The 27680-nt window shown below is 40.3% G+C and overlaps 1 protein-coding gene across 1 annotated transcript; it reads right to left on the reverse strand.

Moving 5' to 3' along the window:
- Positions 1–21630: 21630 nt before the first annotated feature.
- LOC112172999 lies at positions 21631–27315 on the reverse strand. Its single transcript, XM_024310541.2, has 11 exons — positions 27168–27315; positions 26949–27061; positions 26634–26739; positions 25989–26087; positions 25814–25879; positions 25560–25676; positions 24788–24862; positions 24206–24308; positions 23126–23173; positions 22014–22135; positions 21631–21914 (listed from the first exon to the last, which is right to left on the reverse strand). Exons 1-11 carry the CDS (start codon positions 27240–27242, stop codon positions 21813–21815), a joined length of 1026 nt encoding a protein of 341 aa, XP_024166309.1. The 5' UTR covers positions 27243–27315; the 3' UTR covers positions 21631–21812.
- Positions 27316–27680: the final 365 nt, after the last annotated feature.

Genomic DNA, 27680 nt, shown 5'->3' on the forward strand with positions numbered 1-27680 from the left:
ACCGTCCACTGCTAGCCATCACTCTGGCCAGAGCGCCGTTGACCAATTTCCGCTGCACCACTTCTGATCAAACTTCCCTAGCTAGGCTACACTACACCAGCGGCAGGAGCAAGCCCAGCGCCTAGCGCGCACCAACGGCACCGCCAGCGCATAGACCGGCCCCAAACCGGCCAAACGCTCCTCCGCTGGCCATCAGCGCTCAGCTCCTCCGCTGAGCTTTTCCTCCTCTGAGCTTCTCCTCCGCTGAACTTTTTCTCCGCTGACTCGAGCTTCTTCCGCTAGCCACCTCCGCTGGCAAAAGGCTCCGCCAACCACAACATACTCCACCGCTGCACTGTACACCGCCAGCCCAGGCATCAGTGGAGCATCAGCTGTAATCACAACGGACCTTCAGTCCCAGCAAAGCTTCACTCCTAGCGGAGCTTCAATACTCTGGGCAAAGTTTCAACTTTCTGGGCGGAGTCTCAACCTCCTCTTCATACCCAGAAAACTACTTTGGGCACCTATTCAATCTCGCAGTCCCTCCTTGCTGCTGGCTTCGCAACTGGCGGCCTCATGATTTTGATTTCTTGGTATGGATCTTCACCTAAACATTGATCAAAGCCTCGGGTGCAGCTCAACGTCTTCTCTCTGAAACAAACTAAAAAACAGATGAGTTTTCTTCAGTGCAGAGCTAAAGCATATAAATATGCCTATTATAATCAGCTACAGCATATATATTATATTCTCATTGCTTTGCAAAAGCACACACATGCCATGCATTTAAAAGTTGGTAGCTCGTGATGTGCATACGCATGTCCACAACTCTACATATTATAAGCCCATGCCATCTGTTAAGCATGCTAGTGCCCTGACAAGTCCATGAGACCATGACAAACACATATTCAATTATATTCCATTGTATTCACACTCGTGCTTACATTTGGTTTTTTGGCAACCACATGGCTATTAAATAAACTTGTTATCTGCACATTTGGTGTTAGATAATTAAATAGCTGACAAGGGCTCATGCTTTTGACCAGATACTTTATAGCCACCAACTTGTGTACACACACACACACACACATATATATAGGCTAATGCGTCCATATATCCAAGTGGGTTTTATCATTGGCACATACAAATAGCACTCAGCTCACCTTTTAGTATTATATCCCAATTAATATATGCATGCCTGCATACACGTGCCTTCTCTATACGAGCATGTCAATTGGCCATATGTGCTCTTAATCAACTGTATCACAGTAAGACTAGCTTATCAGCATAGATTTCAGTTATTTTGCTTGTTCAAGTGTGACCTTCTTGGTTCATAAACTAGCGGTTAAACAATCACACGTGCAACAAATATGTGCTATATACCCATGCTCTTATCTAAGCTCCATATGCCATGATCACACATTAGATCAATTTTCATCTTTCTGCTTCACTCAAATTCAAACATGATACAAGCTTGCATCTGTACATGCTCATGAAATTTTGGTCTCTCATGTCAAGTAGTACCATACATATTTGCGATGCAACGTGATTCAGACATGTGTACGAGATTATATGTTAATCATCTACTTTATCTTGTATTAGAGAAGCATAATCACCGATCACCCCTCTAATTAGCAAAATCATTATCCTTCTACGATGGTGCTTCGCCGATGCAATGAACCGTCATGCTCAACATAAGATAAGTAACTATATCTTATCTTTTACGCTCTTTCAAATTGAGCTAATGCCATGCCAATCACATGCTTTTACTACTTCTAAGCATGACTACAATATATCACACTTGATATATCTTTACATTCTTCCATAACTTCTAAGCATGCCTACAACATTTCGTAGATTTGGCAACACTTTCTAGGTCTCGCATGCTAGATATGCCATGCTTCACATACCGATCTCAATGATCCTTTAGCATATCCACAAAAATACAAAATGTTATTAGCATCCACACTACAAGTACATGCTGCACATGCCATGCTTCTATTTAATTGCAACTCAATTAAATAAATATGGGACGACACTCAAACAAAATTTTATTACTTGCTCTATTTGTTTGTCATGTTTCATTACAAGTACAAACTTTACAAGTCTGTGGTCACCGCCAGGCGGTAAGGCAACGACTCATAATGACAATAATCGCTACGCGGCATTGCAGTCAAGTTTCTCCTCCGAGAAATAGTAAAGGAACTAGTTAACACAGCCCACGGCAGCCATTGATCCGGCAGTTAACCCCGACGCTTGGGTACCAAAGATTGGGCTCGCTACCCAACACCCTCTGCTCCGTGCAGCTCCCCCTCAACAAACAATTTACCGACCATCCGGAGGTCCGTCGTGGCTGGGGAGTGGGGGACTCCCTGGCGGGCCTAGCAGGGGCCCACCCGAAAGGGCAAAAGCGTTCGCTCCAACCAATTCTAGATGGACGACGCACTCGCACTAATTATGCTTGATATACGGCACAAAGCTACGTTTTGGTATCAACCCGCAAGAACACCCTCCTTGACTGGGGACTTCGGGGACTTGTACATACAGCCCAGCATAATTAGCAACGGTCACGCTCATGCCTCAGGGCATCACCTTCGAGCTACTCGTTAAAGCCTCAGCGGAATCCATGAGCTCTCACGCTCTCGCCGCAGCGGTACCGCCGAGATGTCATGCTCTCGGGTCAGCGGCATCCACGAGCTCTCACACTCTCGCCGCAGCGGTACCGCCGAGATGTCATGCTCTCTGCTCAGCGGCATCCTCGAGCTCTCGCGCTCGTGCCTCAGCGGCACCGCCGACTTTCGCCCTCGTGCATTTGTGGCACCCTTGAGCTTCCTCTCATGAGCTTACCACTCATGAGCTGTCCGCTCACGCCTTCGCGGCACCCTTAAGCTTCCTCTCACGAGCTTTCCGCTCACGCCTTCGCGGCACCCTTGAGCTTCCGCTCACGAGCTTACCACTCATGAGCTTTCCGCTCACACCTTCGCAGCACCCTTGAGCTTCCTCTCATGAGCTTACCACTCATGAGCTGTCCGCTCACGCCTTCGCGGCACCCTTGAGCTTCCGCTCACCAGCTTCCGCTCACGAGCTTACTGCTCACGCCTTCGCGGCACCCTTGAGCTTCCGCTCACGAGCTTACCACTCATGCGCTTTCCGCTCACGCCTTCGTGGCATCCCCGAGCTTCCGCTCACGAGCTTACTACTCACTCCTTCGCGGCACCCTTGAGCTTCCGCTCACGAGCTTTCCGCTCAAGCCTTAGCGGCACCCTTTAGCTTCCGCTCACGAGCTTACCGCTCACGCCTTCGCGGCAACCCTCGAGCTTCGGCTCACGAGCTCCCGCTCATGCCTTCCCGGCACCCCCGAGCTTCCGCTCATGCCTTCCCGGCACCCCTGAGCTTCCGCTCATGCCTTCCCGGCACCACCGAGCTTACAGCTCATGCCTTCCCGGCAACCCTCGAGCTTCGACTCACGAGCTCCCGCTCATGCCTTCCCGGCACCCCCGAGCTTGCCGCTCATGCCTTCCCGGCAATCTTCGAGCTTTACACTCATGTCTACTCGACACACTACACGTTAATGGAACATTGAATTCTTCTACCATTTGTCACTTGCGACAAATTGAATTCTTTTCGCATTCCATTAATACCAGACAACCAAACAAACACAAGCGTTCACGTATTCATCATTCATGAATTACAAACACCTACCTTCGCAGCGCTCATGCAACTTACATTTATCATATGCAATCCATATGCTCACACGACCATACGCGTTCTCGAGTTTGTACATCATAATCGATCGTACTCGGCGCCATTCGCGTGTATACATCAACATGTATCACGCACCCCATAATCTCATATATGCCAACGCATATCAATGCAACTCACATTTGTTGCCCAATGCAACGAGCATCCTACATATGCCTGTTTTTTTTGTCTTTGTTTTGCAGGTTAACGAGTCCCTTCTTGCTTAAGGAGTTCGGGGACTTGTAGGGGCTCCGTGCCGCCCGGTCACTTATGCTTGATGACTTCATGATTATAACTCCCCGACCAAGAAGCTCCTCTTACTTGGGGACTTCGGGGACTTGTAGATACCTCTACTAGCATGACTAGTTTGCTATCTCACCAAGCATAAGTAACACCCTCTTTGGGACACCCACAAGCCATGGTGAGGCCCAACCGCTACTTGCATCTTGTAGCCCTATGTTCAAGCTACGCCACGGTATCCGGAAGTGGCAAATCCGTCGCCGGGAAGCCACCTTCCCGGCCTTGCCAACGTGCCCTCACAACTAGGCTTTCTACACTAGAATAGTTATCTTTGCTTGTCCCACATCGAAAACCATGTAAAGGAGATGGCTTCCTTCACTTATAAAAGGAATGCCTCCTCCCACAACTAAAACGATCCCATTACACACTTTGTAATCCCCCTTTGGGCCGCAAGGCTCAACACACTAGTTAAACATTCAAGTGGACGTAGTTTCCCGCTAAGGCGGGAAGCGAACCACTATACATCTCGTGTCACTCTCTCTCTCTCTCTCTCTCTCTCTCTCTCTCTCTCTCTCTCTCTCTCTCTCTCTCTCTCTCTCTCTCTCTCTCTCTCTCTCTCTCTCTAAAGCTAACTAGGGATCCCACGGATCACTAACGTTAACACGTTGTCAGTGTGAAGAGGAAGTTTGCAGCAGTCTTAGCTTGCCGAATGGCGGCAAACCCTCCGGATTTTCATTTTGGGTTGGGTCCGGAGTTCAAGTCGAGTCAAGAGAAAGTATTTCGGGGTTTTGGGTAATTTTTCCAAAATGGAAACTTATCTAGGTGAAATAGCTATTTATACTAACTTTCCCGAAATAGTAATTTTTCTTTTTAGACCATAATTTCATACGAACTGCAATTTTGGCATGCCATATATCCACAAACTCAATTTAACATACTCTACACCTTTTGTGAAGAAATTTTCCTCAAAATGTGCACGTAACAAAAGTCAATTTTTGGGAGACCCTAAAAGTATCGAAACGAAGTTCAAAGTGAAATTGGTTGTCGTTTACTTTCCGATTTACCGTCCGAGTGACCAGTAAACTGGTAAATTGGATACGGGGTGTAATAACCTCTGCACGCACTAGACTTGTGAAAAAAAAATATATAACTTGAGAATTAAATAAGAGCCAACTCCTTCCCCTTAGAAAGTTTTTAATATTTCAAAAAAATAAATATAGCGGGGCGGTGGAAGTTCCTTCTGGTTGCCATCTGCTTTAGCACCGGCGAAGATTTTCATCGGGGACATCACAGGGTATTAGATCCCTAAGTGAAGAGGCGGAGCAACTTCTGGTTGGTGGCTATTGTCGGCTATCGTTGGGTTTGTGTGGTATCGACACTAGAGTCTTGGCCAGAGTTTCATCCAGACAAGGCGAGAGTCGTCGAGGTCGAGGTGGTCGGGGTTCATCGTCTGGCCATCTGGTATTGCCGCTGCAGCTTTCAATCAGTGGTGGAGGCCGAAGCGCATCGAGTTCTGCAGATTTGATAGACCGCTGGTGGTTCTGATCGAAGGTTTGATGCAGTGGTGGATAGGCTGGCCCCCGGAGGACCAAACGGCGGCGGAGGCACCCTGGCAGCAGTGGCCTATGGTTTCTGCCTTATTGACTCAAGTTTGGGTTTGGGCCTTTAGGCCTGGGCTCAAGCTTGTGTTGATGGGCTCAAATATGTGGCAACTCTCTGGGCTTGTGCTAATGAGGCAGGAAAGTCTTCCTAGCAGGCAAGGTTTGATTTGGGCTTGGGCCTACGGGCTTGGGCTCAGGTTGAGGCAAGCTGGGCCCTAATGAATTAGGGTATTGAACCTGTGTGAGGTTAGATAAACTTCTATGAGTCTTCTATGACGTTTCTAGTTTTTTACTTGTATCACAATTGCATGATTGACAAATGAGGGCTAGTTGAATGATTTCTTTCCGTAGGAGGCGAGGTTTTTCATTCTTGTATAGGCTCGCTTAAATGTGAGCGTCCCAGTAGTCCTTAATAGTGTGTTTTAGCTTAGGTAGGTTCTCCGGATTTTCTTGCCGGATTTTTTATGTAAGTTTTGGTAGACTACAGCCTTTTTGCTGTTGATCTAATCATATAAACTTCTATTTCAAAAAAACTCCTTCCCCTTAGGGTTAGAGTCAGCATCACCAACCATAGTCTCAATCATTTGGGCTAGCGAATTCTTTCTCGCCTTCGATTTCTTTTTCTTCTCACCTCCTGCTTCCTTGCCTTTCTTACATTTCCCAGTAGTGTCATACGACATTTTGTTTTGGCTACCAACAGGACGACCTCTCTTCCTCTTCCCTGAATTAGCCACAGTTGGCTCTAGAGTGGTCAAACCCATGGTTGCAGCATCAATATTTCTCTTTCCAACTGCCAAGACCTCATTCCCACAGTTGGCTTTTTCGGTGACACAGACACATCCCCAGACCTCATTCTTCTCTTAACAGTGATGGGTTAAGAATATGGAGCCTGCACACCAAAACATAAATGACACTGTTCCCTCAATAGCTTGGAACTAAATCTGCACACCAAAACATAAAGGAGGTCTAGGTATCAGATCTGCTCGTGTCTTCAATACTGCAGCCTTAGCAAAACTAGGATGGAAGATCCTACCAGAACCAGACAACTGGTGGGTTAAAGTTATTAGAGCAAAATATTTAAGAGATCATTCTTTTTTCACTGTTGAAAAGACAAAAAGACATCTTATTCCTCTATAGCTTGGAAAGATATTTTGGATTCTAGACACATTCTTCTTCAAGGTATGAGATTGATTGTTGGGAATGGCTCACATATAAACTTCTGGCTCTATAATTGGATTTATCCTTTTCCAGTTATTAATCTAGTGAATCCAACTAATAGACACCAAATAGATACTTCCGAACTAGTTAAGGGATTACATTACTAATTATCAATGGAAACTAAGCTTAAGTACCATTTACCTGATGAAGTTGTGCAAATAATTATGGTTGTCCCTGTACCTTTCTCTGAGTATCATAATGAATTTGTCTGGGGACCAAATGGTCATGGTAAATTCACTGTTAAATCAGCCTCAGAGCTTCATTATTCACAATTTCCTAATCATTCTCCATCTAAATTATTAAATACAATGTGGAAACTTCAAACTTCATAATCCACCGAAGATTAAAGCGTTCAGCTGGCAGCTTATTAGACAAAGACTAAAAACAAGAGACAATATTTACACAAATGTTCCAATAGACAGATCTTGTGCTTTTTGTTATTCTCATCAACACTGCTCTTATACCCAACAGATATGGTCTCCTAATCATCTGCAGCCTACTAATTGACAATCTTTTTTTATAGAATGGATTAATTTTATTATGACAAACAAAACAAATGATAAATTTAAATCTTATTATGCTACAACGTCTGGTCTTCCATAAATACTTTAATTTTTAGACATCTGCTAATGAATCCTAACAAAAATCGACAACTACGCCTATTATTGCATCTACAAAGCATATTGGATCAACGGAGCAGGTTTACAAGCTACAGCTGTTCATGGATACACAAAAATCCAAATTGAAGGAAACTCCAAAACCGTAATTGACAGCATCAACAACAAGACTGCTATTCCTTGGAGGATCAGGACTCTTGCAGCTTATATCAAAATGTGGCAAAGTCTTTTGAAAACATCTTCTTTTTTTTTCATTTAAATAAGAGGATCAAATGATTTCACTCCTACCACAATGACGACTCAAATCCATGACCTCAATCTCAAGTAGCGGGTGCTCAAGTCTTTTGAAAACATCACTTGTACGTCTGGAGAGAAGCAATCTTCTTACAGATTCTATAGCACATCTTGGTCATACTATCTCATCTGCTGCCTGGCAGACAGATTTCTCCTCAAGCTCAGAATGCTTTGTATCTTGATATGCCTGGAATTGGCTGTGTAAGAGGGGCTACTTTGTAGCCTTATTGTTGTTTTCTTTTGTCATCGGAAAAAAAAAAAGGATAATAAAATAAAAAACATAAGCCCCACTCCCTGTGCTCCCAATCCCAGATTCAAATGTACTCTGCTGAGATTTGGATCAATGGGTTTGAGAGTCGGGACGCAGGCCCTGCTCCTCGTGTTGTCGGGACTTGCCCAGTTTATTTTTCCGGCTAGTTTCTTGTCTCTGTTTTCTCCCCATCCCATCCTTGTTGTACTACATTGGACCCTCTGTTTCTCAATATCTTGTTGCCATTTTCACCCACTCCCCCTCTGCAAACCTCTAAACTCCACTCCTCAAGGAATTCTCACGAGTCCAATCTTTTCCTTTGGATAACGGCATGAAATATCCACTACTCTTCGTGTCCAGTAGCTTTAATCCCCAAAACCATATCAGACTCGTAATCTGGATGCTACGACGTTCTCATCTGTTTTCATCTTCATGGTGAGCCCAACTTGTTATTGCGTTTATATCCCTTCATTGGTTTTGTTTGCTCCTTTTTGGAGCTGACCGTTCGGCTTTATGCAATGAATACAATAAAACATTAACAAATAAAAACAAGAGCTTTTTACCAATAACTACAAAAAATCACATATATTTACCAAGAGCAGGCTCTATACTCCGGAAGTCCATGCGGCCAAACATATTAACGGGCTGTTAGCCCATCTAAACCTGATGAGAGCAATAGCACTCGAAGTTTAAACAAATTACGCACCGTGCCATTAACACCTATATTAGCCATTTCTCCCAAAATCAAAACAGTCCCAAAATCAAAATCCTTTCTAGATCTATAGATCTAGGGCTCCAATGAAGCTAGGTAGTGAAGCGACCGGAGCAGCGACACGGCGAAGCTAGCAGGAGAAGCGAGGCGGCGAAGCGATCGGAGAAGCGAGGCGGCGAAGCGATCAGAGAAGCGAGATGGTGAAGCTAGGCAGCGAAGCGATCGGAGAAGCGACTCAGTGAAGCTAGGCAGAGAAGCGAGGAGGCGAAGCGAGATGGTGAAGTTAGGCAGCGAAGAGATAGGAGAAGCAGCACGGTGAAGCTAGGCAGAGAAGCGAGGCGGCGAAGTGATCGGAGAACCGAGGTGACGAAGCTAGACTAAGAAGCTATTTTTTGGTCTTGGCCTGCAAATCTTCCGGCAAGGAACTCGGCGAAGCTAAGGTTTGTTCTCAGCCTGCAAATCCACTAAAGAGTGAGGTCAGTATCAATTAAGATGAGTTGTTAAGCAAAGAAACTTGATTTTATGTGACTGATGATGAATTTTTTGAGCTTATTGAGAGCTAGTCAATACCATTAAAATGCTTGCAACATGTGCAATTTATGATTATTGAGAGTCAGTAGCATTAAAATGCTGCAATATGTGCAATCTATGATTATATGGACCCTCTAAGGATCATTAACTTTAGTTTCTGAGGCTCAGTAGCTTTTGTTTATGAGATTTTCTTGTTTTGATGGAAGATGATGAGTTTTGTGACTCAATAGTACAAAATGAATTTTATGACCTTTAGTTTCTGAGGGTCAGTAGTCTTAGCTTCATGATTTCACTAACACTGTGTTTATTGTCCTCAAACTTGTGTTAGAAGAATAGATATTGGTTCTGGTTTTCGTAATTGAGTGTTTTGAATTGGCATGATGATGTTGCTGTTCAGTAAACTTTTGAGGGTCAGTACACTACTGAGGGTCAGTAAACTACTGAGGATCAGCACTGATATATTTGCTGGAGCTTTGTAGAATAGGGAGGCTAATTCATTCTATTTTTTTGTGATCTTCATAATTGACATGCTCTGTTGGAGAATGTTGTTATGAATCATTATGGTGTTACTTAGATAGGTCTTAAAATGTTTGGATAAATAATGGTGTCGAATCGTATCTAGTTTATGTTCCATAATGATTACTTTATTAACATCTCAATCATTATTAACATGTCAAGATCATTCTTTGAGTGACATCTTTAAGTTTCTGATATATATGCAATAATGACATAGGTGCCTTTCTGTATGTGATGGTTGATTTAAGAGGTTTGAGATTGTGAATGGTGTAATGAAGTTAGAGAACCATGTGTATTGCTATTGAGCTATTAGGTCAGTAACCCTATGTGTATTGCAACCTCATTTGATGTTTATTTATGAGGATCAATAGCTTTAGCTTCATGAGTGCATTCGCTTGATTGCATGAGGTATTCAACTCAATTCTATTATCGGTTCAATTGAGCTTGCATTTTTAGATAGGTTTCTTAGCTTTACTTTATGAGAAGATCATTGCAATTATGTCTACCTATAGGCTCTGTGGATTTTTGACCTTATTATTGCTGGTAGTATTGCTCTGTGGATATTTTCTTAATCAAATATTTGAGGGTTAGTACACTATTGAGGGTCAGTACACTATTGAGGGTCAGTACTCATATATTTGCATTTCTCATAATACACAGATTAATCGCAATGGCAAAAGAGGATGGTTGCTGCAATAGACCAAAAGGATGTATCGATTGGAACAAAGAAGATAAGAGCACAGAGACCGGATTACATACAGTTCTTTGTTTATTAGATTGGGATATTATTATATAAATGAGTAGTTTATTAGAAAAGTCAAGATGCAATGTAATAGTTCTCTGTTTCTTTGTATATTTCACAACCTCAAAAAATAACTATTTTGTATAGCAAAGACATGAGCATAAATAGAAAAAAGTATGGGTTGATTTCAATTCAAAAATGAAGAGAATCAGAGCTCGTTTCGAATGAAGAGGAAACTAGATCTACCAAACTGAACTAAATGAAAAACATATCTAGGTCTAAGCGAAGGGTATTTTAGTAAAATACTATTTCACAGAAAATTTAAAAGAAAACAGAAGTTAGCCCGCATGGGCTTGGCCTTTGCGTATGGGTAAGCTACAGTACCGCATGGATTTCCTCAAAACACGGCCTGCGCATGGAAAAAGTTAGGCTGAGTTTGTAGTTTTTGGTAATTTGCTTTAAAAACAAAACAAAACCAAAACCCTTGCTCATTCCCGGCGTGCTTAGGAAGTGACAATAGCTAATTGTACGAAGAAAAACACACATTTCATAATACATTCTTGAACTTAGGGTTGTGCCAATTCCCTCACAATGTAATTCAACATCTAAAAAAGCAGATCACGTATCAAACCGATTAGATACAGGGAAATATACAACCTAAGGAGGAGTATGGGCGAACATAACTCTATATGGGGCAAAAGAAGGTTAGACTGTTCAATGCACACTGTGTGGTTTATAGTATCAGGACATTATACAAACCTAAGATTCTCCAGTCTCAGCAAGTAACTACCTCTCTTCAGCTACAACTTTATCGATCAACGATGCATCAGCATACTCATAGTTCATCTAGAAGAGTTGAGAATTCACAATTGACTTGGAAATTCGATCAACGATGCATCAGCTTAATCATAGTTCATCTAGAAGAGTCTATTGAGAATTTACAATTGACCTAGAAATGGAAGCGTAAGCTGCAGTGATGCATATGTTTCTGAATGCACAAATGTAGCCCAAGCAATGCTAACAGCAGTAATGGTTGTGATTATTGCAGAGTGATGGCAGTGAACTTGGAAATCAAAATGCAAATAGAGAATGCCTAAAAGGACATGATCCATACCCCCATGTGTTTCTACAACAAATAACATAGTGCAGTTGAAAGAGTGCATGTGCCAATCCTATACACAACACTCATATTCTCTTCCAAGTACTCTGAAAATGAAGTGTTACTGCAATACAACTTTCAACAGCAATGCAGAGGTATCTATCCTCAAGCTAACAATATAACTTCCTAGACTACTACTGAATCACCAATTACCGAAACGAAAGCAAGAAGTCATCATACATCAAAATGATCAAATCACAGCAGCAATTGCACCACAAATTCAGGAAATCCGAATCACATAAATCCCAAAGTCATGAACTACATAATAGATCAGATTCTTATAGACAACGAAAGATGACTGGTCAGAAATTAATCAACAACCACCTCAAGGACCCAAATTACCATGAGATAAAACTACTTCTAGCCTCCCAGTAATTACTAATTACATCTAAAAACCCAATTGTAAAAGTCACCCCCTCTCTCCTAGTAAATGTGCTTCAAGCCGAGGCCATGCTTGCCGCGAACGCAGCCAGGCCTGACAACCAAGTAGGGCGACCTCTTCGAATTCTGCATCTTCGGAAATGTCCTCTTCCCCAATTTCCTCATCCTCTCCCGCCCAAACCTGTCGCTCACCGACCACGGCACCAGCTCGTCGTCAAGGCCGTACCCGTCGTCGTCCTCCTCGTCGCCGCCGACGTCATCGTCATCATGGCCACGGCGGTCGTCGAAATTGAGGGGGGTCTGGAAGGGAAGATCGAGAAGGCGAACGAGACGGGTCTGGCGACGGCGGGTGCGGGCTCGGATCGGGTCGGCGACGGGCGAAGCGATTGGGGAGTCCAATGAAGTGACGGGCCCAATGGGCTCGGAGGGGTGTGGTGGTTCGGAGTCGGAGTTGGAGTTGGAATTGGGGTGGGGGTGGTTGTCGTCGGAGTCGGAGAGGTCGATGAATTCCCAGAGGGAGTCTTGATCGGAGTCTTCGAAATGCAAGAATTCGAAATCTTCGAAGCTGCTGACGGAAGATGCCATGGTTGATTTTGATTTACGATTTGGGACTGAAATTTTGGGGATTGAAATTTTGGGGCTTTTTCGGTTCAGTTTTGAGAGAGAGAGAGAGTGGAAATTTTGGAGCTTCTTCGGTTTTGAGAGAGAATTTTATACACAGTTGGAGACTCGCTGGGTTTCTTCGGTTTCGGGGGTGGAGAGCAAGCGATCTCGTCCCATTGGTGCACGTCAACCTGCCAATCACATATTTCCACGTCTCATATGAAGCATTTTTACTGAAGCTTTATCCGTTGATGTTCACCTCGTGAGTAACTGATTAAGGAAACTATGCTCGGTCACCCTTGATGTAAATCTGGTGGTGAAAATAATTAGTTTTAAGTCAGGTTTGTTTTGTTTTCCACAGTTGAATAAGTTGAATTGTTTTGTTTTCCACAATTAGATTAGTTGAATTGCTTTGCTTTCCATTACCATTGAATGGTAATTCAGCATAATTTTCTTGGTCAGTTATTTACTATGGAAATATTATTGAGATTTGTCTGTCTTAATTATCAAAAATGAGAAATATTACCAATTTTTGAATTTTTGTCCTAATTATCAAAAATGAGAAATATTACCAATTTTTGAATTTTGAAAAAAAAGAAGAAGTAGAAATTATCTGTTCTAGGATGGAACATTGGAGACCATTTTCTTTTTGGCAAGTGTTTCATGAAAAAATCTCTTTCATTAATGAAATTTTTGTTTGGTTTCTTGCTAATGAATATGTTTAAAACTTTGTCTACACGTAAAGTTTTCTTTGTCTACACATAAAGTTCTTTTCTTTTAAAGATTTTTCATATGTGCAAGATTCTTCCACTTCTTAATTTTGGCCTTTTGGGTGTCAAAAATCTCTTCTCTTCCATGTGAAGGTGCTTCAAGCCCGCGTCTCTGACTTTTTTTGGAAGATTCAAAGCTTGCTAGCTGCCTCAATTCTCAAATAATCAATAGGAGGAGAGAGGCATTCTCTGACTTGTTTGTTTCATGAACTCTGCATTTATAAAGATTCTCCCACTTCTTTATTAAAGTAAAAAGGAAAGAGAAGAAAAGTGACCCATAAATTTCCTAAAATAAATTTTAAAAGTGCAAAAATTAAAATTGTAAACGGGTATTTCAAATAGTAAAATACTTTAGTGTGCATTATAAGCAACAAAAAATCTAACTAAGAAAAAGAACCCTGGCCACTCGAGCAGGTAGCGGGCGTTACCTCGATGGTACCTTGTGACATCGATCAATAATCGTGCTTGCAGTGTCCCTCTCATGGTTTTCTAGTGTTTCATAGTTGTGTTAGAGCAACTCCAACAGCTTCTTCATATTTTGATTTTTCTTTATTTTAGAGAAAAATAAGTCTCTTTTATTTTAACAGATTTCCTACAACTATCCCCATTTTAGGGATAGTGAGGAAAGAGAAAGAAAAATTACCTAAATTTACAGCAATCTCTAAAAATTTGAAGAAGAATAAAAAAGATTTTAAAGAATTGTTGGAGTTAGAGAAGAAAAATTGCTTTAAGGTTTGACTTTTACTTTCTTATAATACAAAAATTATAGAAAAACTGTTGGAGTTGCTCTTATTGTGTAGCAGCGATGGTTGATTTTGGAGATGGTGGTGGTGGTTTCTATTTTTAAATCAAGAGTGGAATATTCTTGTAGTACGGACATATATTATTAACCTAAATGAAAGTGGACGGTCACACTCTGAATTTGATATCATGATATTTAAGCACTTGAATTTAAATTCGAGGTGTGAGCAATAAAAATGTCGAATGCAATAAAACTCTGTTCTCAAAATTACCTTTACTCCAAATCCCCAAACCGCTTGTAGCTCTAACCTATGTTGTTAAAATTCCTAATGTACCACACAAATAGGGTTCTAATCCCTCCTTTGCTCTGATATCATTTCTTAATTCATTTTGTCATCGAAATTATTCAACTCATTCCCACTCTCAGTGAATTCCCTTGTAACATGAAAGACATTATTAGTGATTAGAACCCTCAATAATATCCAAGAAACATATTTAAAGAGTTGCTTTTTTTTTTTTTTTTTGATCAAACCCCTAGGGCAAAATAATATATTCATTACAAACTAGAATAGGCTGTTACATACCCTTCCAACTTTTCATAGTATTCAAGAAATATATTTAGGGAGTTGCTTATGAGACCAACTTTTCATGCCTCTAACTTATCATTTTCAATAACTCTAAAAATGTTCAAGTAAATCCAGAATATGTGTCTGACCCAAACTCTAGGTTACTTGTGCAAGTTGTAATAGGGTTTATGTTAGAGATATTCGTAGATATCCAATCATTATACAATTATGTTTCCATATACAATTCTACGTCTATGCTTGTAATCCTCTATATAAAAAGACCCCTATTATCAATGAAAAGACAGCAAATTCTCTCCCAATTTTGTTTTCCTTAAACACGTTATCAGCGTGAAGCCCTAACCCTGATTCAAGAGGCTAAGACCCTAAATCCGAATACAAAACCTTGAAACATTTTCTGCCTCTGTCACACACCTTAAAGGTCTCGACCCCAGGAATCCAGAACCGGCGGCAGAACCACCATAATTAGTTGGAAACCTACGGAACCGGCCACCGGAATCTCCAAACTGCCCGCAGCAAAAACTCCCCTGGTTCACCACCTTCCGGATCTCCGATTGCCACCAAATTTTGTCAGCGGAAGCGTCTAGATCTCACGATTCCAGAACCGGTTAGATTGTTCCAAAAACCGGTCTAAAACTTGTCGAACGGGTCGCCTGACTAACTAGTCTGCAGGCAGAAAACCAAACAGAAACATTTTTAGGGTAGTTCCGACCACCACCGATTAATTCCGACCACCACCAACTAGTTCTGACCACCTCCGGCGAGCGACAACCACCACCGACCATCCCAATTTTCCGACAACTCTTCCGTGATTTTTCCAGCGACTTTTTTGGCAATTTTAGAGGTATGTTTTAAAAGTTCCCGTTTTTTAAGTTTTTATTCTTTTTCCTTCTTTTTCTCGGGGATTTGCAAGCTCCTTTCTTCTACCCCCCCCCCCCCCCCCCCCTCTTTCTTCTTCATAGGGGAGACCAAATGCTTAACTGTAGGGGTTCGTGCTCACTCCAAGCTTGGAGCTTGTAGAGTCCTCCAAACTTAGAATTTGTTGAGAAGTTATGATCAACCACAAACACATTATTGTGTCGATATAATCCAATACCTCTTGGAATCAGATTTCTTGGAAGCGACTACTCTCAGAAATTTCTAATTTCTTAGTAACGACTACGCTCAGAAATTTTATATGTTTTTGTGGTAGCCTTTTTCACTCCGAAACTAACCCTAATTTCTTGTTCTCTTTTCAGGATGAGTAACCTGAACAAACTGGACTTTGCTCCATTGGGAACAACTACCTCTGGATATCACAAGTGGGTCTGTGATGTCCGCTAGCATCTCAAGGCTGAAGGAATCCTGGATACGATTCTTGAGCCTAGCCAGGATGTGCTAAATGTTGAGTAAGCTCAAGCTTTGTAAGCAAATAGAGCATCATCCTAATAACTCGTCATATGGATGATTCGCTTCAGTACGAGTATATGAATGAAGAAAACCCCAAAAGCCTGTGGGTCTCACTCGAAGAAAGATTTGGCAACATTCATGACTCTCTACTTTCTGACCTAGAAGTGAGATGACGTAGCCTCCATTTCTGTGATTTCAATTTAGTATTTGACTACAACTTAGAAGCACTTCGCATTAAATCCTTAATGGAATTCTGTGAAAAAGATTTCATAGATGCAATGTTGATTGAGATGACTCTCTCTACCTTCCCTGTCTCTGCTGTGATGGTTGCTAAGAACTATCAAATTGATGTTACTGCAGGATGGATCACAAGGTTTCATAAGCTCATTAAAGCTATGAATGTTTCTGAAAAGCATGACAACATCCTTGTGAAGAACTATAATTCGAGGCCCGTGGGAACAGAGCATATTTCGGAGTCTAATTATAGTCGCGCCACTAAGGGAGGGCGCCAAGAGCGAAACCCTAAATCTAGGGACATTTCTGGACGTTGTGGTCCATATTTTCGCTATAATGAGGAAGGAAAACACCAAAATAGGCGAACACGGAACCGAAGAGGGCAACATGGAAAGAGAGAGGCAGGTAACGCCTCTGGCCATGTTGGTGGCGCCACCAACATTAAGAGTCATTCAAATGACGCTTTCAAAGCGCCTCAATCAATGGAGTCTGAGCATAGAGATGTATATTCCCGATGTGGAGTATCCAGTCATTGGGTACACATTTGTAGAGCTCGTGAAGATATTGTCACTGCCTACAAAGCATATTGTGAAGAAAGAGAAGCTCACGATGTGGAACAAGAAGATCAAGAAGGTGATCTAGAGTAAAGGGTTGAAGACTTCAAATCTGACTGGGATCAATAGATCTCCAATTCTGTTTAAGTCTTTATTTTTTCAAGAGATGTAATAGGCAATTGCCATATATTTTGTTGTAAATGTCATTGGTTTAGTTTTTCTTCCACTAGGTTCATCCAAAGTGAGTATGATTTCTAGGAAGGTTTTGAGATAAGTTATACTTAAGCAAGTTTTGCTCCACCGACATCTCTCTACTCACCTGGTCATATTTATTTTGGAGTTACCGAAAGAAGTCAAATGACTACCATTGTTTTACATTAGCTAGAATTTGGATTAGATTCTCTTAATGGTTAAGAAATAATGATGTACTCCGTTGGCTTATGAATAAAATTTTGAGTTCTTTTCATTATGACTCCATTTTGATTCTAAGCATATTACTTTGTGACTACGATGGCTGGGCCATCAATATTAGTTCAAGGACATGGAATAGCCCAAGTTCCACTTGCCAAATGGCACCTTGATTACTGTCATAGAAACTCTCTATGCCCCTAGGGCAAATCGTATCCTATGAATAGCCAACGGATTCCATGCAGAAATGCATGTAGAGAACGGAAAAGAGTTCTTTTGCACTACCTCTAATGATTGCAAATAAAGACACATCTTAAAGAAACATATGTGTCTCTCAAGTGGATTTTATATCACCACTATTCGAGCTATTAAATCCAATAAAGTTATGAGAAAAGATTTATTAGATTTAGACACATATTGGCTTTGTCACGAAATGATAGGTCATCCTAGTCATGATATGATGATCCGTCTACTAAAGACTTCACACGGACATCCATTCTTTAGAGAGAAATGAAGCATGAATCAAAAGTTGATTCTTGGACAAAGTGTGACCTTCGCCGCTGTCTCTGGCATCGCCGCCGTCCACCACCAGCCTAGGGCTAGCACAATCCCTATCCATGGCATCCATCATGGTGATGGTACCCCAGGTGATGCTGCAATCACCAACTTTACTTCAAATAGCGTTTCAGACGCTCAGGCCCAACCAAAATCCTCATTGGTTGCTTCTAAGGCTTCTCGCTCGTTTTACAAAGCCCGTTCCTTAGGGAAATTAGGACTGAGACTGTCCTATGCAAAGGATATAAAAATAATCATTATGTTCTTACAAGAATCGGTAGGGATTCTGTTGTCTGATTCAACTGACTTGCGAATTCATAATGTTGGTTGACACGCGAACACGCTGGTCACATGGTGTGTCATTGTCCACCTGTAAATGCTGCTTATACTATACTCTTAGCATATATCATATGACAACGGGCTCACTCCCTGGATCATCATATTCAGTCAATTGGACTTGACAATGCTAGAGAGTTTATATCGAAGACTTTCGATGGTTATTGCAATGGGATTGATGTTGGACATCATATTCCCATGTACACACCCAAATGGTCTCGCGAAGACAACTACGATGGTAGTCCAGAAATTGGTAATGCGTACTAATCTCCTTATATCAGCTTGGCGTGATGCAATATCACATGCATCTATGCTAATTCGTCTACGACCCACCGCCACTCAATCTACCTCTACGTTACAGCTAGTGACTGGGTACCAATATCTCGTACTTAAGCATATTTGAGTGTGCCATTTATGTGCCAATTACATCGCCACAACGCACTATGATGGGTCCTTATAGATAAATGGGCAACTAAGTTAGATTTGAGACTCTGACAATCGTCCACCGCTTAATGCCCTTGCTAGGCAATCTCCTTACTGCTAGATTTGCGGATTGTCACTTTGATGAGACAGTCTTCTCGTCGTTAGGGGGAGATAAGAACACGGATGTTCAGCAGGAACGACAGGAATTGTCGTGGTCTGTCCCTACTATGTCTCATCTCGATCCCCGCTAAATTAACGAGATCACACATATCTGCTGCAAACATGCCTGCAAGGATGGATGTTCCTACGAGAGGATGTAGCACCACCCTACACGGAAGTAGGAATAGCGCCAACGCCATAGAGAGTGATACTCTGGCATTACAGGTCATGGCCTCAACTACGATATATGGGAGGCCCGTGGGTTCGAATGATACTTTGGCACAACCCAATCCTTGGATCATCAACACTTAAAATCCATCTCATGAGAATCTTCCAGATTATGGTTATCGTTAGGGGACGCCTCAACGTTAGAATCTATTCTTGAGAATATAAAGTTTTATGAAAATTACACTAGTGTACATGACACGTGGGATAGAAACTCCATCATAACTGATGATGTAGTCGCGCATTTCGTTGCACATGAGTTTGTTGAGTTCGATGATATCGAACCACGCTCCATTAATGAATGAATGCTAACGTAGAGAAATTTGGCCTAAATGGAAAGATGTGATTCATGTTATTTGGATTCTCTAACGAAGAGGAAGGTTTATAGAGCCAGTAATCCCAACACCTCCTAACATAAAACTTATTGACTAATGGGTCTTTGTTAGTAAGCGTTATGAGAAAAGGAGATGGTAATCTCGCCTTATGGCCCAAGGTTTCTCACAAAACTCCCTTGAATCTACTACGATGTGACATATTCTCTCGTAATGGATATCTTTATATTCCACTACTTTGTTAGTTTGGTAGTTTCTGAATAATTGAATATGCAGCTTACGAATATGGTCACTACATATCTCTATGGGGATCTAGATACGAAATATACATGAAGGTTCATGGTGAACTTCATTTACCCAAGTCAAGTGGCTCTAGACCACGGAGCGCGCTTGCAATGAGGCTGAAAAGCTCATTAAAGTGAGTACTTGATTGGGAAAGGATATGCCCACGCGTTTCCATAACAAGTTTTGAATTCTATCGTGGTTCATGTTGGTTTTATGATCTTCACTGGAAGCCCTTAAAGAGTTAAGGAAAACCGCTAAACACTTGAAATTCGAGTTTGTGATGAAGTATCTTAGGAGAACATGATTATGTCTCGGTTTGGAAATTGAGCATCATGTTGATATATGCTTAGGCGTTTTGACAAGGTCAAGCCTTCAAGCGCCCCCATGATCGTTCATAATCTTGATCCTGAAAATGATCCTCTTTGTCCGAAGGATGATGACGAAGATGTGTTAGAGGCAAAGGTGCCCTACTTGAGTATAATAGGAGCATTATTGTACTTAGCTCAATGTACAAGGCCGGACATCTCATTTGCCGTTAACTTGTTAACTAGACATAGCTCTGCACCAACACGACACCATTGGACTGATATTAAAGATATCTTTCGATACCTAAGTGGTACGATTGATATGGCTTTTTCTATCCCTACAGAGAGATGATGGTTTCAGACCCATCACATCTTAGGGACGCCACCAATAGTGGTCTGCGTTCCCTCTCCCCATCCCAAAACAACATAAGTATTTTGGAAGGTTTTGCTAATGCTGGGTATCTCTCTGACCCACACAAAGGTCGTTCCCAAACTGGTTATGTGTTCACCATGGGTGAGATCGCGATATCTTGGAGGTCTACTAAGCAGACCCTAGTCGCTATTTCTTCAAACCATGCAGAGATTATTGTTCTTCACAAAGTGGTTCGTGAATGTATATGGCTTAGATCCATATTTACGCATGTTTGAAGCAATTGTGGTTTGAAGTATACCACAGATGAGCCTACCAGCCTTTATGAGGGTAATGCTGCTTGTATTGAACAAATGAAGCAAGGCTACATCAAAGGAGATAATACCAAGCACATATCGCCCAAGTTCTTCTATAATCAGCAACAACAGAAGCTCCTCAAGATCAAAGTGAACTAAGTTCAATATGAGGACAATGTAACAGACTTGTTTACTAAGTCACTGCCTATATCCACGTTCGAGAAACATGTTGCAAGCATTGGTTTGCAGAAGTTATCCGAACTCCCATGATCGTAATCATCAGAAGGAGACACAGATGTCTACATGTTGATTTCGAAACGTGAATGGTGTGTCGTGCTCTTTTTCTCTTTCGACCGAGGTTATTTTTGTCCCACTAGGTTTTTGTTACTTGGCAAGATTTTTAATGAGGCAACGATAGGAGCACCACGTTTCGGTAACACAAGGGAGAGTGTTCAAGTAAATTCAGAATATGTGTCTGACCCAAACTTTAAGTTACTTGTACGTGCAAGTTGTAATAGAGATTATGTTAGAAATATTCTCGGAGATATTCGTAGATATTCTCATTGTACGATTATGTTTCCATGTACAACTCTACTTTTATTCTTGTAATCCTCTATATAAAGAGGCTCCTATTATCAATGAAAATACATCAATTTTCTCTCAAATTTATTTTCCTTAAACAAAAAAGTATTTATGAGTGATTTATCACTCCACTTTTTTTCAACTTACTCTGGATATTGTAGCTTTGATTTTTTTTGGGATGTGTTTCATGGCAAGATCCTTACCAATGTTAATTGATATATATATATATATATATATATGAAATCCTGCACCAGATCCCATGCGCCCCAAATGAAAAACCCCAATCGAATATCTTTAGAATGTGCCATTGCAAGTTTGGAAAAAAAAAAAAAAAAAATTTGCCTTCCAATTTCCAATTTACGTTCCACAACTATGCACACATGGTATATCTAATTTTGCTAAACCTGTCGTGCTCACATTACATGGATTTATGTACTTGCTGGATTTTAACCCAAAAATAAAGTCATTCCATTCATTTTCCTTGACCAAAAATGATAATTGGGTTATTAAGGCTGGGTTCTCTGGCCGGATTGAATGCAATAGATCTTTACCTGACTTCGTATTCACATCTAAACTTCCAAACTCTCTGAATTGCTCTTATCTTAGTTCTAAGAATCAGACACGTTTGTGCATGCTAGCCGTCCCAACTCCCAACTCCACTTACAAATCATGAACATGTACAACTACTGAGCCTTGCCCTCTAGCACTTGGACAACTTGCTCTGCTCTCGATTGAATGCCGTTCAGATACTCAGAAAGAACACGCTGCTGGTAAGAACCACCCTCCTGTTAAAGATAGCACAAACAACAAGCTGAAGCATCAATACCAAGGAAATAGAACTAATTGAAAAGACAATCAAATCGAAAGACAAAGGTTGTTCTCACCGTTCGGATCAGAGTCCGTTCAATCCTTTTCTTTATGACAGCATAGAGGTCCTGTGGTGGAATTTCACCTTTGCCAATTGACAATCCATCGAGCAACAGCTTGTTCCATTCTTCCTCAGGAGCTGCAACAAATGAAAATGCCTATAAGTGGGCCATATCCACCAGATATGAACGCAAAATAAATAGAGTTTCCAATTAACTGTTGAAAAAGATAATGCAAGAGGTGAACCAACCTCCCCCATGCACATTTTTAGCTACATATCACATAGCAAAAAGTAAAAATGCAGAGAGAAAGTCTTGCACAGATTTCTTTTGTGCATCACACTTTATTGTTGCTTAATACATGACACTTTCCTAGAAGTTTCTAAACAAGCAATTCAATCAATCAACTCCTGAGACATACATAACCAAAACTAAAAGCTAACAACCAATTGCACACGTAGTAAGATAACATCTCTAGCAGCAGGTGCAGCACTCACTGTTCCATGTACCCAATACTTGGAGCGACAACCAAATTCAGGTCCCTCAATGGCCTTGAAACAGACTCTTTCCACTGTTTCCAGCCTTTAATTTAAGATAAGGGAAAATCTAACTGAGTTCAAATCACATCAGCACTGAAGGTGCTGATGTGATTTGAACTTAGGATCAAACTTTGGTAAGCTCCTGATAATTGAAGTGAACCAATCTCTTGGGAGTACAAGATGCCTTTACTGCAATTGACACTTAAGACGGAAACCCAATGTGTTTCTCTTAAAAGGGAATTGACCAATCATTTGTTTCAACTTTACAACCTCATCTCCAGGTATTCCTCCAATATACTAGGCAGAAATTGTAGACGTCAAAATACCCCACAAATAGCAAACCTTCTTATACACAACACCTACAGCAACCAGGCATTCCTAGGGGGAACCATTACTAATTTAGTATCCAACAAATTCATAAAGATGATCAAACGATAGCTACCGCACTGATAACATATGTAGTATAGACAGAAGTTTATGAGCTATCCAAATTCTCTTTCTCAAGAACCCTTAAGTTTCATCAAATATATGATTGGTAAATAAATAGTAATATAAGATTTTCTTCATGAATTTGAAAGAAGAGCAAGATACCTTTAATTATGGTTTCAAGAAACTCCTCGGCCTTCAGAATTTCATCCCCTGCAAATTAGTAAACACTACATAGGATTAACAAAATCAACTTCTCAGACAACATAAGAACAATAATATAAAAATGAGATTTACCAAAAGAAAAAAGTACTTCATTATTAATTTTCTTTGGGATGGATATTTGGCATTGAATATCAAAAAGAACAAACAAGGAAAATGAATTCTGGCAATCATAACATTTATTCAGAGATGTACTAGTCTTTTCTTTGCTTCTGGATAAGAGATACATAGTCTAAGCATATATTCTTAAGACAAGATGTGTCATGCCTTATGACTCGTGTCCCCCATCCAGTCACTTCAACCTTCTTGACTAACTGCCTTAACTAATGAATGTTTTAGGTAAAGTGCATCGACTCTCAGAGACCACCTCTTGGGCCATACATCTTTGTGAGGAGGCAAACCCACGTGCCTCCAAAAGGCCTTAATCTCTGATATTATTTTGTCAAAAATGAGAGGCATGCTTGTCACACTATCGGAATACCTAAAAAGACTTCATTTTGTTGTTAGAAAGTTTAGATAACCCCAACAACAACAAATGTGAGAGATGCTCATCCTACTAACACCAACAGAAAAGATATCATACTTAACTCTCTAACATCCTACCATGCTCAGACATTTATGGTTGCAGAATTGGGTGTACAAACATGTCATTTGTCATGATGCAAGGAAGCTCACTCATCGATAGTACCTAAGAAAACTAGTCAGTAAATGAGGCTCCAAGAGATCACTTATATACCCTAAATCGCCTTAGCAGACAAGCGATATAGAACTAGAACATGCTCACGTAGACCGCACCAAGAGACCCATGTATTACATCGTGAATAGAAAACCCTAGTTGAAATGTCACCAACAATTGCAACAATTAAATACATTAGGATTACTACCCAGAGGGTCTTGCCCTCTGGCGACTAGCATCAACATGTGTGTCACACAATTCACTAGCCACTACACCATATTACTTGCTTTTATACAAGTTTGAAGTAAACTATATGATGTAAAAACACAATGTGGAAGCTGCATTACCTTTCTTTGCATAACTACGTTTGGATAGAACTTTAGAAGCGTAGAGTTGCAAAACCTTTTGTAACATAGCCTCAAGCCCTGGCTTATCTCCATCTTCTTTTGCCTGCAAATAACTAATAAAATACATTAGCAAGTGTATCATATATGATGATCTTGAAATCCCCTAAAAGTATAGCAATTAAGCTGTACTACAAAATAAATTTAAATTTAAATTGCAAAATATTGCACAGAAGCTTAGAAATTAGCATCTAAAACATCACATAGAGTGAGGTGTAAAATTTTGGTAGTATTTGTGACAAATATTGAATAAAACATTTTTCTGATATTTTTGTTAGTATGAACTTTTACCCAAAATTTTCATATGGTTCCTATCAATTACTTTGAACTTAAAGCATAAAGGAGCTGCCGATGTTATCAAAACATCACATTATAGTAGCATCACTTTGAACTAAAAAAGGAAGAATAGAGAATGAATGGCAAACTGAAGATTATGCTATGTAAAAAGATGGAAGAAAAACCCACACACAGTTCCAAGAAAAAAATTTCAGGCAGGTAGAACCACAAGTATTAGAAATAACTTACTTGTCTTAGTTGAGCATTAACTTCTGAAAGGAAGCCTTCATCCAGTAGCCCTTCTTGTTCCCTTTCGGTGATTTCCTAATGATCAAAAAGAGGAAACATGGAACAAACGATATTATGAAACAATTTCCAGTTTTGCATTAAAAATTAGTTAAAGGTGGAGCATCCAACCAAAATATATATTGGCTACGGATGGAGGGATTAAGAACATATGGGATGGATTAGTATATACATAAGAATCCCCTCATCTATGGGCAGGCTGGGCCAAACATGTGGATCAATATATTTGTGGACGTGGACCATATGCAGCCGAATTTCACCTAAATGCCCAAAATAGAGCATCCAACAGAAACAAATTTGTTCGGAGAGGTAGGATTTACATATTGAGATGCATGTCTTAGAATATGTGATGCAGTATTTTTATACTCGTAACACAATTAGTGAGGAATGATTTGGAAACTAAATTGATGGCCAACCAAAACCAATTTAAGAGAAAGAATTAGAAATGCTTAATGCCAATGACTTTATTTCTCACATATAACTGATATTTTGTTACATTATTCTCGTCGGAAAAAGTGTTAACATCCATAACATCATTGCCAAACCAAACTTGTAATGCTGTAAAAGGGTCTATAATTAAACGACTGGCAAAATAATTAAGAAGACAAACGTTGATAGAGAACCTCCTCCAAAGGGTACACATTTATAACTACCCTCAAACCAATTGCATATATTAAACAATGAAGTGAGTTCAAACAAAAAGAAAAGGACTCACTTTCTCCATTAATTTAAGAGACTCAGGATCTCTAGGAGGCCACTGAATTTCTACAACATCATCAACTATAGGTTTCAGAATCCCCTTGAGGACATCAGTAGCTGAATTTATCTTTTCCTGCAGGAAAAGGGGGTGAAAAAAGGAAAACAAATAAAGAACTTATGTTGTATATGAACCACTAAAGAATAAGTTCTCTTTCAATCTTATGGGAGGGAGGGAGGGAGGGAGAGAGAGAGAGAGGTAGAGAGAGGTACATTGGTCTTGTGAACAAGGCGATCCACTATGCTCATTACTGATATAGCCAATTCCTCATAATCTTTCTGAAAGAATGCAAAAGAACAAGCATTGTTTCACAATTCTAGAACTGGAAGGAGAGCAACAAGAACATTATCATCATAAAATCAGAATTAACCAAGTTGAAAACCATGCTTTATCATCTTCTGATTTGCAGGTATCAGTTCTTGCTGCAAGCCGTATCCAAAAGCCCTCGTTAAATGCCAACACATTTTCAACAACAAGCTTCTGAAGCTGTTCACAAAGGATAACAAACAATAAGAATTCCAGTGACATATTTACACATGCAAGTCAAACAAAGGTGTGCTGCAGTCTCAGGTAAGATAATACTACTAATTAGCATTTGATCAGACAATATATCCCAACCCATTAGACTGAACAGCTTTATACATGATACGTAAAACTAGAAACAGTAGTGAAAAGAAACTCACAAAATAAATATAGTTTAGTCCAAAGGGTTCACTTTTTTTGGTATCCTAGCAGGCAAAAGCAGTAACAGATCTAAAGTACTTAAAGAATTGCCTTTATGAGTCTGACTCACAAATCTTCAGAAAATCAAACAATAGAAGTGTTTTTCTAATAACTCCTATCTTTCCCTTAAGATAATAATTTAATTGGTCTTATGACTCTCATCTCAATCTACTCAAAAATTCAAATACACTCTTACAACTACAAATACTTTGTTCAGAAAACAATGTTAAAATAGGAGACCGCCATGTAAAAGAATCCAATTCAATTTAACAACTTAATAAAGCAAATGCAGGATACATATCTACTTACTTCAATTGGATTTGCATCCCTCAATTTGTCTATCAGCCTATCGACTTCTACAGTCTTTTTGAATGCTTCCTCAGCATCTTGATTGACTGCACAGATCAAAGTTCTCCTGTTTTATTAGATTGAAACACTCAATTTACTATTGACAGCTCCATGAACCATATTCAAAAACATTGGAACCAAACTAAAAATAACAGTTATTTCCTAATCAAATTACAATCCTTAGTTTCCACATTTCAAAATAAAAATAATAATTAACCGCAATAAATGATAATAATGAATTAAGCAAGACGATCATCCTGCATAAACTAGAATTACCTCTTCTTACAGTCAATCAAATTGGCCGAATGGAATGGCATCGGCCTCCACATGCCCGAAACCATCACATCCCAATTCTTTAGCAAAGAAAAGCTTATGCCAAAGCAATGTACCTGTATTCAATGTATAAAACAAAGCGCACAAAATGTCATCTACTACCCAAAAGCACCAACTGAAACCAAATCACCGAAATAGTGATGGTGATGAGGAAAAGAGTACCGGGTGTCGGTGATAAGAGCATCGAGGAGGTTGTAGGGACAGAGAAAGAGAGAAGGAGGAGGAAGAGGAAGCCATTGGAGGGAAGCTTTGTGGCGGGAGACAGAGCGCTGATGAGTGATGACTTCCTTTTATCACTTCGATATATGGATAATTTTCAGCGGATGGGAGAGTTTGGGCCTAGAGGCCCTCCAAGTGTCCAACTTTCATGTAGCCCAATATAAAAGCAAAGAACACTGAACTGATCCAATCCAGAATGATGTCGTTTGGCCTGCTTCTTTCTTTCATTTTTCTCTCTTGTTTCTTATTTTTCTTTCAGTTTCGAGGTTTCTTATTTATTTAGGCCCCATTTGGGATTGCTTCACTTTTAAAATAAAAAAAAAAAAATCAGATTTTGTTTAAAATTTTAGATTGTATTGTGTTTGGTAAATAAATAAAAAAACAGCTTTAATTGAAAGTTATATGTCACTGGCAGCAGATTTTAGAAACAGTCCAGAGGTTGCTTTTAGAAGCTGT

Source organism: Rosa chinensis, chromosome 6 (genome assembly GCF_002994745.2).
Source record: "Rosa chinensis cultivar Old Blush chromosome 6, RchiOBHm-V2, whole genome shotgun sequence".
NCBI classification, from domain to species: Eukaryota; Viridiplantae; Streptophyta; class Magnoliopsida; order Rosales; family Rosaceae; genus Rosa; species Rosa chinensis.

Bases quoted from the DNA above. Each gene is read 5' to 3' on its own strand.
- LOC112172999 (XM_024310541.2), bottom strand. From the start codon at position 27,242: ATGGCTTCCTCTTCCTCCTCCTTCTCTCTTTCTCTGTCCCTACAACCT. The intron at 27,062-27,167 runs GTACTCTTTTCC...CATTGAATACAG, and splicing joins GCTCTTATCACCGACACCCG to GTACATTGCTTTGGCATAAG. The intron at 25,677-25,813 runs GTACCTCTCTCT...CTTTTCCTGCAG, and splicing joins GCCTTGTTCACAAGACCAAT to GAAAAGATAAATTCAGCTAC.